Raw genomic sequence first — 14,654 nt, forward strand, 5'->3', positions numbered from 1 at the left:
TCCCTATTACTGCACTTGATACCCCAATACTGAGCCGCTGCTGCCATATCTGTCCCTATTACTCCCCCTGATACCCCAATAATGAGCCGCTGCTGCCGTATGTGTCCCTATTACTCCACCTGATACCCCAATACTGAGCCGCTGCTGCCGTATGTGTCCCTATTACTGCACCTGATACCCCTATACTGAGCCTCTGCTGCCGTATGTGGCCCTTTTACTGCACCTGATACCCCAATACTGAGCCGCTGCTGCCGTATGTATCCCTATTACTGCACCTGATACCCCAATACTGAGCCGCTGCTGCCGTACGTGTCCCTATCACTGCACCTGATACCCAAATACTGAGCCGCTGCTGCCGTATGTATCCCTATTACGGCACCTGATACCCCAATTCTGAGCCGCTGCTGCCGTACGTGTCCCTATCACTGCCCCTGATACCCCAATACTGAGTCGCTGCTGCCGTACGTGTCCCTATCACTGCACCTGATACCCAAATACTGAGCCGCTGCTGCCGTATGTGTCCCTATTACTGCACCTGATACCCCAATACTGAGCCACTGCTGCCGTACGTGTCCCTATTACTGCCCCTGATACCCCAATACTGAGCCGCTGCTGCCGTACGTGTCCCTATTACTGCACTTGATACCCCAATACTGAGTCGCTGCTGCCGTACGTGTCCCTATCACTGCACCTGATACCCAAATACTGAGCCGCTGCTGCCGTATGTGTCCCTATTACTGCACCTGATACCCCAATACTGAGCCACTGCTGCCGTACGTGTCCCTATTACTGCCCCTGATACCCCAATACTGAGCCGCTGCTGCCGTACGTGTCCCTATTACTGCACTTGATACCCCAATACTGAGCCGCTGCTGCCATATCTGTCCCTATTACTCCCCCTGATACCCCAATAATGAGCCGCTGCTGCCGTATGTGTCCCTATTACTCCACCTGATACCCCAATACTGAGCCGCTGCTGCCGTATGTGTCCCTATTACTGCACCTGATACCCCTATACTGAGCCTCTGCTGCCGTATGTGGCCCTTTTACTGCACCTGATACCCCAATACTGAGCCGCTGCTGCCATACGTGTCCTTATCACTGCCCCTGATACCCCAATACTGAGTCGCAGCTGCCGTATGTGACCCTATTACTGCACCTGATACCCAAATACTGAGCCGCTGCTGCCGTATGTGTCCCTATTACTGCCCCTGATACCCCAATACTGAGCCGCTGCTGCCGTACGTGTCCCTATTACTGCACTTGATACACCAATACTGAGCCACTGCTGCCATATGTATCCCTATTACTCCCCCTGATACCCCAATACTGAGCCACTGCTGCCGTATGTGTCCCTATTACTCCACCTGATACCCCAATACTGAGCCGCTGCTGCCGTATGTGTCCCTATTACTCCACCTGATACCCCAATACTGAGCCGCTGCTGCCGTATGTGTCCCGTTTACTGCACCTGATACCCCAATACTGAGCCGCTGCTGCCGTACGTGTCCTTATCACTGCCCCTGATACCCCAATACTGAGTCGCAGCTGCCGTATGTGACCCTATTACTGCACCTGATACCCAAATACTGAGCCGCTGCTGCCGTATGTGTCCCTATTACTGCCCCTGATACCCCAATACTGAGCCGCTGCTGCCGTACGTGTCCCTATTACTGCACTTGATACCCCAATACTGAGCCACTGCTGCCATATGTATCCCTATTACTCCCCCTGATACCCCAATACTGAGCCGCTGCTGCCGTATGTGTCCCTATTACTCCACCTGATACCCCAATACTGAGCCGCTGCTGCCGTATGTGTCCCTATTACTCCACCTGATACCCCAATACTGAGCCGCTGCTGCCGTATGTGTCCCGTTTACTGCACCTGATACCCCAATACTGAGCCGCTGCTGCCGTACGTGTCCTTATCACTGCCCCTGATACCCAAATACTGAGCCGCTGCCGTATGTGTCCCTATTACTGCCCCTGATACCACAATACTGAGCCACTGCTGCCGTATGTGTCCCTATTACTGCCCCTGATACCCCAATACTGAGCCGCTGCTGCCGTACGTGTCCCTATTACTGACCCTGATACCCCAATACTGAGCCGCTGCTGCCGTACGTGTCCCTATTACTGCCCCTGATACCCTAATACTGAGCCGCTGCTGCCATATGTGTCCCTAATACTGCCCCTGATACCCCAATACTGAGCCGCTGCTGCCGTATGTGTCCATATTACTGCCCCTGATACCCCAATACTGAGCCGCTGCTGCCGTATGTGTCCCTATTGCTGCACCTGATACCCCAATACTGAGCTGCTGCTGCCGTACGTGTCCCTATTACTGCCCCTGATACCCCAATACTGAGCCGCTGCTGCCGTATGTGTCCCTATTATTGCATCTGCTGTGTGGTTCTCTGTGCCTTCTAAATTCTAAAGTAACCCTCTACAATATAGTAATGCCAGGTGCAAGTGCCCTAGAGAACAGTGCCCATATTTTGCTCCTAGAAAGTAATATTGCCCTGTGTGCCCCTTTAATAGCCACAGTAACCTGAGTTCCCCTATAACAATAAGTGCCCACTTTACATTTAATAAAGTCCTGAGTCTTCCCTTGTACAGTATGATGCTCTCTTATACACTGTATAATGCCCCCTCACGGTATAGTACAACCCACACAGTATACCGACTCCTTAGTAATCCCCAAAATGTTTGATGGCTCCAACAATGTATAATAACCCCCACACTGTAATCTCCATACTGTATGATGGCCCCCTAGATAGCCTCCATATACAGTAGCATAATGCACCAAATAGTCCACAATATAGTATAATGCACTCCCCATAGGCAGACTCTATAGCATAAGGTAGACCCAAAAGGCAGACACTGTAATAAGGCAGCACCCCCATATAGGCAGACCCTGTAATAATGTAATAAGGCAGTACCCTCATAGGCAGACTCTGTAATAAAGAAGCTCCCATAGTCAGACCTTGTAATAAGGCAGCACCCCTATAGGCAGACCCTGTAATAAGGCGGCAGACCCTGTAATAAGGCAGCACCCCCATAGTCAGACCCTGTAATAAGGCAGCACCCATAGTCAGACCCTGTAATGAGGCAGCACCCCTATAGTCAGACCCTGTAATGAGGCAGCCCCCAAAGTCAGACCCTGTAATAAGGCAGCCCCCTTAGTCAGACCCTGTAATAAGGCAGCACCCCCATAGGCAGACCCTGTAATAAGGCAGCACCCCCATAGTCAGACCCTGTAATAAGGCAGCCTCCATAGTCAGACCCTGTAATAAGGCAGCACCCCTATAGTCAGACCCTGTAATAAGGCAGCACCCCTATAGTCAGACCCTGTAATGATTCCGTACCCCTATAGTCAGACCCTGTAATAAGGCAGCACCCCCATATTCAGATCTTGTAATGAGGCAGCACCCCTATAGTCAGACCCTGTAATAAGGCAGCCCCATTAGTCAGACCCTGTAATAAGGCAGCCCCCATAGTCAGACCCTGTAATAAGGCAGCCCCCATAGTCAGACCCTGTAATAAGGCAGCCCGCATAGTCAGACCCTCTAATAAGGCAGCACCCCTATAGGCAGACCTTGTAATGATTCAGCACCCCTATAGTCAGACCCTGTAATAAGGCAGCACCCCCATAGTCAGACCCTCTAATGAGGCAGCCCCCCATAGGCAGACCCTGTAATAAGGCAGCAACCCATAGGCAGACCCTGTAATGAGGCAGCACCCCTATAGTCAGACCCCGTAATAAGGCAGCCCCCCATAGTCAGACCCTGCAATAAGGCAGCCCCCCATAGTCAGACCCTGTAATATGGCAGCCCCCCCATAGTCACACCCTGTAATAAGGGAGCACCCCTATAGGCAGACCCTGTAATAAGGCAGCACCCCCATAGTCAGACCCTGTAATGAGGCAGCACCCCTATAGTCAGACCCTGTAATAAGGCAGCCCCCACAGTCAGACCCTGTAATAAGGCAGCACCCCTATAGTCAGACCCTGTAATAAGGCAGCCCCCATAGGCAGACCCTGTAATAAGGCAGCACCCCTATAGTCAGACCCTGTAATAAGGCAGCCCCCATAGGCAGACCCTGTAATAAGCCACACCCCCAAAGTCAGACCCTGTAATGAGGCAGCACCCCTATAGTCAGACCCTGTAATGAGGCAGCACCCCTATAGTCAGACCCTGTAATAAGGCAGCCCCCACAGTCAGACCCTGTAATAAGGCAGCACCCCTATAGTCAGACCCTGTAATGAGGCAGCCCCCATAGTTAAACCCTGTAATAAGGCAGGCCCCTTAGTCAGACCCTGTAATAAGGCATCACCCCCATAGGCAGATCCTGTAATGAGGCAGCACCCCTATAGGCAGACCCTGTAATAAGGCAGCCCCCCCATAGTCAGACCCTGTAATAAGGCAGCCCCCATAGGCAGACCCTGTAATAAGGCAGCCCCCCCATAGTCAGACCCTGTAATAAGGCAGTTCCCCATAGTCAGACCCTGTAATAAGGCAGCCCCCCATAGTCAGACCCTGTAATAAGGCAGGCCCCTTAGTCAGACCCTGTAATAAGGCAGCACCCCTATAAGCAGACCCTGTAATAAGGCAGCACCCCCATAGTCAGACCCTCTAATGAGGCAGCACCCCTATAGTCAGACCCTGTAATAAGGCAGACCCCATAGTCAGACCCTGTAATAAGGCAGCACTCCCATAGTCAGACCCTCTAATGAGGCAGCACCCCTATAGGCAGACCCTGTAATAAGGCAGCCCCCATAGTCAGACCCTGTAATAAGGCAGCCCCCATAGTCAGACCCTGTAATAAGGCAGCCCGCATAGTCAGACCCTGTAATAAGGCAGCACCCCTATAGGCAGACCTTGTAATGATTCAGCACCCCTATAGTCAGACCCTGTAATAAGGCAGCACCCCCATAGTCAGACCCTCTAATGAGGCAGCCCCCCATAGGCAGACCCTGTAATAAGGCAGTCCCCATAGGCAGACCCTGTAATAAGGCAGCACCCCTATAGGCAGACCCTGTAATAAGGCAGCCCCCCATAGGCAGACCCTGTAATAAGGCAGCACCCCTATAGGCAGACCCTGTAATAAGGCAGTCCCCATAGGCAGACCCTGTAATAAGGCAGCCCCCCATAGGCAGACCCTGTAATAAGGCAGCACTCCTATAGGCAGACCCTGTAATAAGGCAGCCCCCCATAGGCAGACCCTGTAATAAGGCAGCCCCCCATAGGCAGACCCTGTAATGAGGCAGCACCCCTATAGTCAGACCCTGTAATAAGGCAGCCCCCCCATAGTCAGACCCTGTAATACGGCAGCCCCCCATAGGCAGACCCTGTAATAAGGCAGCCCCCCCATAGTCAGACCCTGTAATAAGGCAGCCCCCCATAGTCAGACCCTGTAATAAGGCAGCCCCCCATAGTCAGACCCTGTAATAAGGCAGGCCCCTTAGTCAGACCCTGTAATAAGGCAGCACCCCTATAAGCAGACCCTGTAATAAGGCAGCACCCCCATAGTCAGACCCTCTAAAGAGGCAGCACCCCTATAGTCAGACCCTGTAATAAGGCAGCCCCCATAGTCAGACCCTGTAATAAGGCAGCACTCCCATAGTCAGACCCTCTAATGAGGCAGCACCCCTATAGGCAGACCCTGTAATAAGGCAGCCCCCATAGTCAGACCCTGTAATAAGGCAGCCCCCATAGTCAGACCCTGTAATAAGGCAGCCCGCATAGTCAGACCCTGTAATAAGGCAGCACCCCTATAGGCAGACCCTGTAATGATTCAGCACCCCTATAGTCAGACCCTGTAACAAGGCAGCACCCCCATAGTCAGACCCTCTAATGAGGCAGCCCCCCCATAGGCAGACCCTGTAATAAGGCAGTCCCCATAGGCAGACCCTGTAATAAGGCAGTCCCCATAGGCAGATCCTGTAATAAGGCAGCCCCCATAGTCAGACCCTGTAATAAGGCAGTCCCCATAGGCAGACCCTGTAATAAGGCAGCACCCCTATAGGCAGACCCTGTAATAAGGCAGCCCCCCATAGGCAGACCCTGTAAAAAGGCAGCACCCCTATAGGCAGACCCTGTGATAAGGCAGTCCCCATAGGCAGACCCTGTAATAAGGCAGCCCCCCATAGGCAGACCCTGTAATAAGGCAGCCCCCCATAGGCAGACCCTGTAATAAGGCAGCCCCCCATAGGCAGACCCTGTAATGAGGCAGCACCCCTATAGTCAGACCGTGTAATAAGGCAGCCCCCCCATAGTCAGACCCTGTAATAAGGCAGCCCCCCATAGGCAGACCCTGTAATAAGGCAGCCCCCCCATAGTCAGACCCTGTAATAAGGCAGCCCCCCATAGTCAGACCCTGTAATAAGGCAGCCCCCCATAGTCAGACCCTGTAATAAGGCAGGCCCCTTAGTCAGACCCTGTAATGATTCAACACCCCTATAGTCAGACCCTGTAATAAGGCAGCACCCCCATAGTCAGACCCTCTAATGAGGCAGCCCCCCATAGGCAGACCCTGTAATAAGGCAGTCCCCATAGGCAGACCCTGTAATAAGGCAGCACCCCTATAGGCAGACCCTGTAATAAGGCAGCCCCCCATAGGCAGACCCTGTAATAAGGCAGCACCCCTATAGGCAGACCCTGTAATAAGGCAGTCCCCATAGGCAGACCCTGTAATAAGGCAGCCCCCCATAGGCAGACCCTGTAATAAGGCAGCACTCCTATAGGCAGACCCTGTAATAAGGCAGCCCCCCATAGGCAGACCCTGTAATAAGGCAGCCCCCCATAGGCAGACCCTGTAATGAGGCAGCACCCCTATAGTCAGACCCTGTAATAAGGCAGCCCCTCCATAGTCAGACCCTGTAATAAGGCAGCCCCCCATAGGCAGACCCTGTAATAAGGCAGCCCCCCCATAGTCAGACCCTGTAATAAGGCTGCCCCCCATGGTCAGACCCTGTAATAAGGCAGCCCCCCCATAGTCAGACCCTGTAATAAGGCAGGCCCCTTAGTCAGACCCTGTAATAAGGCAGCACCCCTATAAGCAGACCCTGTAATAAGGCAGCACCCCCATAGTCAGACCCTCTAAAGAGGCAGCACCCCTATAGTCAGACCCTGTAATAAGGCAGCCCCCATAGTCAGACCCTGTAATAAGGCAGCCCCCATAGTCAGACCCTGTAATAAGGCAGCCCCCATAGGCAGACCCTGTAATAAGGCAGCCCGCATAGTCAGACCCTGTAATAAGGCAGCACCCCTATAGGCAGACCCTGTAATGATTCAGCACCCCTATAGTCAGACCCTGTAACAAGGCAGCACCCCCATAGTCAGACCCTCTAATGAGGCAGCCCCCCCATAGGCAGACCCTGTAATAAGGCAGTCCCCATAGGCAGACCCTGTAATAAGGCAGTCCCCATAGGCAGACCCTGTAATAAGGCAGCCCCCATAGTCAGACCCTGTAATAAGGCAGTCCCCATAGGCAGACCCTGTAATAAGGCAGCACCCCTATAGGCAGACCCTGTAATAAGGCAGCACCCCTATAGGCAGACCCTGGAATAAGGCAGCACCCCTATAGGCAGACCCTGTAATAAGGCAGTCCCCATAGGCAGACCCTGTAATAAGGCAGCCCCCCATAGACAGACCCTGTAATAAGGCAGCCCCCCATAGGCAGACCCTGTAATAAGGCAGCCCCCCATAGGCAGACCCTGTAATGAGGCAGCACCCCTATAGTCAGACCCTGTAATAAGGCAGCCCCCCCATAGTCAGACCCTGTAATAAGGCAGCCCCCCATAGGCAGACCCTGTAATAAGGCAGCCCCCCCATAGTCAGACCCTGTAATAAGGCAGCCCCCCATAGTCAGACCCTGTAATAAGGCAGCCCCCCATAGTCAGACCCTGTAATAAGGCAGGCCCCTTAGTCAGACCCTGTAATAAGGCAGCACCCCTATAAGCAGACCCTGTAATAAGGCAGCACCCCCATAGTCAGACCCTCTAATGAGGCAGCACCCCTATAGTCAGACCCTGTAATAAGGCAGCCCCCATAGTCAGACCCTGTAATAAGGCAGCACTCCCATAGTCAGACCCTCTAATGAGGCAGCCCCCCCATAGGCAGACCCTGTAATAAGGCAGCCCCCATAGTCAGACCCTGTAATAAGGCAGCCCCCATAGTCAGACCCTGTAATAAGGCAGCCCGCATAGTCAGACCCTGTAATAAGGCAGCACCCCTATAGGCAGACCCTGTAATGATTCAGCACCCCTATAGTCAGACCCTGTAATAAGGCAGCACCCCCATAGTCAGACCCTCTAATGAGGCAGCCCCCCCATAGGCAGACCCTGTAATAAGGCAGTCCCCATAGGCAGACACTGTAATAAGGCAGCACCCCTATAGGCAGACCCTGTAATAAGGCAGTCCCCATAGGCAGACCCTGTAATAAGGCAGCCCCCCATAGGCAGACCCTGTAATAAGGCAGCACCCCTATAGGCAGACCCTGTAATAAGGCAGTCCCCATAGGCAGACCCTGTAATAAGGCAGCCCCCCATAGGCAGACCCTGTAATAAGGCAGCACCCCTATAGGCAGACCCTGTAATAAGGCAGCCCCCCATAGGCAGACCCTGTAATAAGGCAGCCCCCCCATAGTCAGACCCTGTAATAAGGCAGCCCCCCATAGGCAGACCCTGTAATAAGGCAGCCCCCCCATAGTCAGACCCTGTAATAAGGCAGCCCCCCATAGTCAGACCCTGTAATAAGGCAGCCCCCCCATAGTCAGACCCTGTAATAAGGCAGGCCTCTTAGTCAGACCCTGTAATAAGGCAGCACCCCTATAAGCAGACCCTGTAATAAGGCAGCACCCCCATAGTCAGACCCTCTAATGAGGCAGCACCCCTATAGTCAGACCCTGTAATAAGGCAGCCCCCATAGTCAGACCCTGTAATAAGGCAGCACTCCCATAGTCAGACCCTCTAATGAGGCAGCACCCCTATAGGCAGACCCTGTAATAAGGCAGCCCCCATAGTCAGACCCTGTAATAAGGCAGCCCCCATAGTCAGACCCTGTAATAAGGCAGCACCCCTATAGGCAGACCCTGTAATAATTCAGCACCCCTATAGTCAGACCCTGTAATAAGGCAGCACACCCATAGTCAGACCCTCTAATGAGGCAGCCCCCCCATAGGCAGACCCTGTAATAAGGCAGTCCCCATAGGCAGACCCTGTAATAAGGCAGCACCCCTATAGGCAGACCCTGTAATAAGTCAGCCCCCCATAGGCAGACCCTATAATAAGGCAGTCCCCATAGGCAGACCCTGTAATAAGGCAGCACCCCTATAGGCAGACCCTGTAATAAGGCAGCCCCCCATAGGCAGACCCTGTAATAAGGCAGCACCCCTATAGGCAGACCCTGTAATAAGGCAGTCCCCATAGGCAGACCCTGTAATAAGGCAGCCCCCCATAGGCAGACCCTGTAATAAGGCAGCACCCCTATAGGCAGACCCTGTAATAAGGCAGCCCCCCATAGGCAGACCCTGTAATAAGGCAGCACCCCATAGGCAGACCCTGTAATAAGGCAGCCCCCCATAGGCAGACCCTGTAATAAGGCAGCCCCCCATAGTCAGACCCTGTAATAAGGCAGCACCCCTATAGGCAGACCCTGTAATGATTCAGCACCCCTATAGTCAGACCCTGTAATAAGGCAGCACCCCCATAGTCAGACCCTCTAATGAGGCAGCCCCCCCATAGGCAGACCCTGTAATAAGGCAGTCCCCATAGGCAGACACTGTAATAAGGCAGCACCCCTATAGGCAGACCCTGTAATAAGTCAGCCCCCCATAGGCAGACCCTGTAATAAGGCAGCACCCCTATAGGCAGACCCTGTAATAAGGCAGTCCCCATAGGCAGACCCTGTAATAAGGCAGCACCCCTATAGGCAGACCCTGTAATAAGGCAGCCCCCCATAGGCAGACCCTGTAATAAGGCAGCACCCCTATAGGCAGACCCTGTAATAAGGCAGTCCCCATAGGCAGACCCTGTAATAAGGCAGCCCCCCATAGGCAGACCCTGTAATAAGGCAGCACCCCTATAGGCAGACCCTGTAATAAGGCAGCCCCCCATAGGCAGACCCTGTAATAAGGCAGCACCCCATAGGCAGACCCTGTAATAAGGCAGCCCCCCATAGGCAGACCCTGTAATAAGGCAGCCCCCCATAGGCAGACCCTGTAATAAGGCAGCCCGCATAGTCAGACCCTGTAATAAGGCAGCACCCCTATAGGCAGACCTTGTAATGATTCAGCACCCCTATAGTCAGACCCTGTAATAAGGCAGCACCCCCATAGTCAGACCCTCTAATGAGGCAGCCCCCCCATAGGCAGACCCTGTAATAAGGCAGTCCCCATAGGCAGACACTGTAATAAGGCAGCACCCCTATAGGCAGACCCTGTAATAAGGCAGCCCCACATAGGCAGACCCTGTAATAAGGCAGCACCCCTATAGGCAGACCCTGTAATAAGGCAGTCCCCATAGGCAGACCCTGTAATAAGGCAGCCCCCCATAGGCAGACCCTGTAATAAGGCAGCAGCACCCATTAAAAAAAATAAATAAATACTCACCTCTCTTCTTCCTGGTTCCTGCTCTGCTCCCGCTGATCTCCTGACAGCGGGCACCAGGCAGTGATGTCATCGCGCCCGCTGTCAGTGTCGGCGACGTCAGACGCCGACACTGACAGGGGGATGATGGGAGAAGGAGCGTAGCACTCCTTCTCCCTTCAATGCGGTCAGCTGTATCGGCGAAATGCTGGCACTGCTGATCTTCCTCCATGTGCTACGTGATCGGATTTTCATTTGAATGGACTGTAAAGTTTTGTGGTCAACATATTCATCTCTTAGCCCAGGCACGTTACATGAAAGTAGGGGTCCTAGCTGGGTGTGGGGACTTGTGCTGTGACGGTGCCCATGCAGACAGCCTGTAACTGATGTTGCTGTATGACCAGGACCGGATGTTTGATAGTTCAAAGAGGGAGACCACCAGTTTAAAATTAAGTTTTTACTGAACATTAGTTTGGGAAGGGTTATATACAGGGTTATATACTTTCATAATGCATAATGTTTTCCTCACACAAATGTAATCTTTTTCTCGTCTCTTTACTTGTCCTCTGTCTTCACTATCCCTAACTTCTTCACCACAATCTAGCTGAACACTACAACTCAGTTAGCAAGAGTCCTTTACTCAACCCGCGGTTCTGCATCTTCTTTCCGGTCTATGGAACTATATTGCCAGTATAGACAGTTCTTATCCTCTCTGATGCTGACCCTCTGGAACTCCCACCTGGAGCAGTCTCTTCGTCTTGGGTACTCCTTCCAGTCTGGCCCAATTACCTCTAGGAGTTACAAACTCGGGGCTTTACTGCTGTGCATCCTCTCCCAGGACCCATCTCCGATAAATCACTCTGTCTCTTGAACACTCTTCCTCGTTTCTACTCTCTCTCCATGTACCATCTCTCATTAAGAACACCCACGCCATGCAACGCTACTCACATTAGATCTTAGGTCCTTTCTCTACACACACTAGGACCTTTCTGACTGTCTGATAGGAATTGTCTCTTTCCCATCAGCTTAGCCCCTCCCACAATGGGCTAGTTCCAACCATTAATTCTCACTGTCCCTACTATCAAACAACACACATTATCAGCATTACTAACACAAGTCACAATTCGTATTACACAGTACAATAACACTTGTTTCTTCAAGGGGGAACGTGGGCAATATGCCCATCTCCTTACAGGCCAGACTAGTAACTAAAGTTTCTATGACGTTGTTGTAGGATCTGCAGATTTTGGCAGGACCAGACAAACATCTAGAGAAAGATCAAGCTCTACTTCGATCCATTTGTTCTTTCAGGTTACAAGACACCAGCAAATCTGTTTGGCAGAGGCTTAGTTCACTTTCCCCATTAGAAACACATACACGCTTTCGTTATGCATGTGGTCAGAGAAATGAGCCGACAGCCGTTATGAGCCCATTCACCTTAGATAATTAAAGTAGATCTGTCTGAGTCTAAAGTACATTTATGGTCACTCTCGGCCATAGCCTTGTAATTAATTTCTGGATTTCTTGTGTTTCAGCCATTCTAAAGCCAAACCTTACATGACGAAAGATCATCTCACCAAGTTTATCAACCAGAAGCAGAGAGACAGTCGTTTAAATGAATTGCTCTTTCCTCCTGCAAAGATCGAGCAAGTACAAGTTCTCATAGAAAAATACGAGCCCAGCGCCATCAACAAGCAGAGAGGTGGGATTAATGTGCTCTATTCTTCCATGGACGCTCTGTATTCAGGGAATTCCTAAACTCTCCCTAAGGTTATGTTCACACTTTGCGTTTTTGCAGTGTTTTTATGCCAATTTTAAGCTACGTTTTACAGTACCAGCAAAGTCTATGAGATTTCAGAAATCTCATGCACACACATTTTTTTTTTCCTGACCGATTTGGAAAACTGCTGCATTTTTGTACACTGCAGTTGTACACTGTACACTTATTTCAGCGTTTTTTCAGCATATTTGCACCATTTTTTCACCAACAGGAAACAATGGGTCAGTGCAAAAATGCAGCAAAACTTACGCAGTTATCAGTTTTTGCTGCGTTTTTGGTGCAAAAATCTAAGGAAGTTAAATAATGCTTTATTGGGAGGGGGCACTGAACCTTATCAGTATGCATAAGGGATAACAAAAATGCAGCAATAAAAATGCAGCAGAAACGCAGCAAAACACTCAGAAAAAATGCAGCAAAAATATCGGAAAAAATGCAGCAAAAACTCAGCAACACCTCCTTTTTGTAAGCAGCTCCTTTACTGCCAAGAGAGCAGCTTTATAGAAGTGAATGCAGCCAACAAGGTGGCCAGATCAGGATCTATTGTACATGTACTCTACTGAGATCTCAGCCAGCGTCATTGAATGAAGAAAGAAAAAGTCTATACACACCGGAGAAAGAGCGAGGGGCACAGCAGCACTGAGGAGAAGCAGGGTGCTGCTAGGAAATGTAGTTTCAGCAGATAAGAATGTGACCGCCTATTCAGCTGGATGCACAGAGAGGCAGAAGAGATACAAAAGACACACAGGTGCAAGAAGGAAACTTTATGTTCACCTTGTAGTACTGTATATATTGGCAATAGTTATGCAGATACTGTGCTTTATAAAACATATTGCCATTGTTTGAATAACCATTTAACCTTCTCATTGTCCTCCGTTTTCCTAATTTTTAGCATGATAATAATCGTTAAACTTTGACGCTGTGTGAAACCATATAGCCATACTAATCTGAAAATCTGCTCTGAAAATAAAATATACAAGGATACTAGATTTTTGGAGAAAAAAAAACCCACGATGTTCCAGCTCCAAAAGGTAAAATAAACAAACTTTATTGGGAAAATATAAAAACATGAAAAATCATGAGCTCCATGAAGACAACACCATGACCTGCGTGAGTTTGGCTACGCGTTTCGACCGGAAAGGTCTTTGACAAAGACCTTTCCGGTCGAAACGCGTAGCCAAACTCACGCAGGTCATGGTGTTGTCTTCATGGAGCTCATGATTTTTCATGTTTTTATATTTTCCCAATAAAGTTTGTTTATTTTACCTTTTGGAGCTGGAACATCGTGGTTTTTTTTTTCCATTGGTTCGCATCGTGTCAGGACTTGGTTCCGTGCTCTGCTGGATATGGTGAGCTGGCTTTTTTCTTTTTTCTTTGCATACTAGATTTTTACTACATTTAATAAGCTGAATCACCCAATAGATACACCACCCATGTGAAAAAGAAATTACTCCATTAAACTTCGTAATCTATTGTATAATCTGTGATGGTAATATTCATAGCAGAATCCTTCCCTACTTAGATATACAGTCACACATCAGTGTTATGGGAAATTAACCCAAATGCTTTTGCAGCCACATGGTAAGTTCTTCTACATGTATATGCCTCCCTATAATTGCTGCACAAGCCAATTCACGGGATGTGATATTCTTGAAGAATTCATGTTCTCTGAGATTAATACTGTATATTATGCTGTCCTGCAGCACCTCGATTCTGTATGGCTCCCATACAAATTGCCTTTAGGCTAGAGCTCCATACGTTACAGGTCTAAAGATCATACTATGAGAGTGATCACTGCTGGTCGGTGCTCACCTGGTGGGACATGCTTAAAGCAATGTGGATCGCCCGTCATTGATTTTTTTTTTAATAAAGCTGTCCCATTAGGATGGTCAATGGCTAGAGAGTTCAAAAATGGAGTATATTCCAATATTGGAGCTTCTGTTTGCTAAGGAAACATCACCTATAATGGATCTACAACCTATGGACCACAACCTTTTCAGGCCAACCATTTTTTGATCAAGAGCAGATCTGCCGAACATGACGCAGAAAGGTCCTGTACAATCTAATAAACCTCATCAATGTCATTTCAACTTATAATATTACTACATAATATTGTTTAAATATTTTTCAAGGGAAAAATGGCAAAGTAAAGTTATGGTTTGGAACTTGGTGACCAATGACTCATTAAAAATCTAATGTAATCGCAATGGCTCATTGAGTTGAGCGTTTAATCGATCTGTGTGCTGTCTGGATGGAAAATGGGTAGCACACAATGACCGATGTAAGTC

At 50.0% G+C, this 14,654-nt stretch overlaps 1 protein-coding gene across 2 annotated transcripts in view; it reads left to right on the forward strand.

The window, feature by feature from the left end:
* The window catches only part of PLCB2 (phospholipase C beta 2), a 228,970-nt gene that overhangs the window by 155,948 nt on the left and 58,368 nt on the right, over window positions 1–14,654 (forward strand). For both annotated transcript variants that reach the window (XM_069729547.1, XM_069729554.1), the window contains exon 9: window positions 12,125–12,291. In XM_069729547.1, coding sequence (XP_069585648.1) covers window positions 12,125–12,291 — 167 coding nt within the window. The remainder of the gene's footprint in view (window positions 1–12,124; window positions 12,292–14,654) is intronic.

This window comes from Ranitomeya imitator, chromosome 1, assembly GCF_032444005.1.
Source record: "Ranitomeya imitator isolate aRanImi1 chromosome 1, aRanImi1.pri, whole genome shotgun sequence".
NCBI classification, from domain to species: domain Eukaryota; kingdom Metazoa; phylum Chordata; class Amphibia; order Anura; family Dendrobatidae; genus Ranitomeya; species Ranitomeya imitator.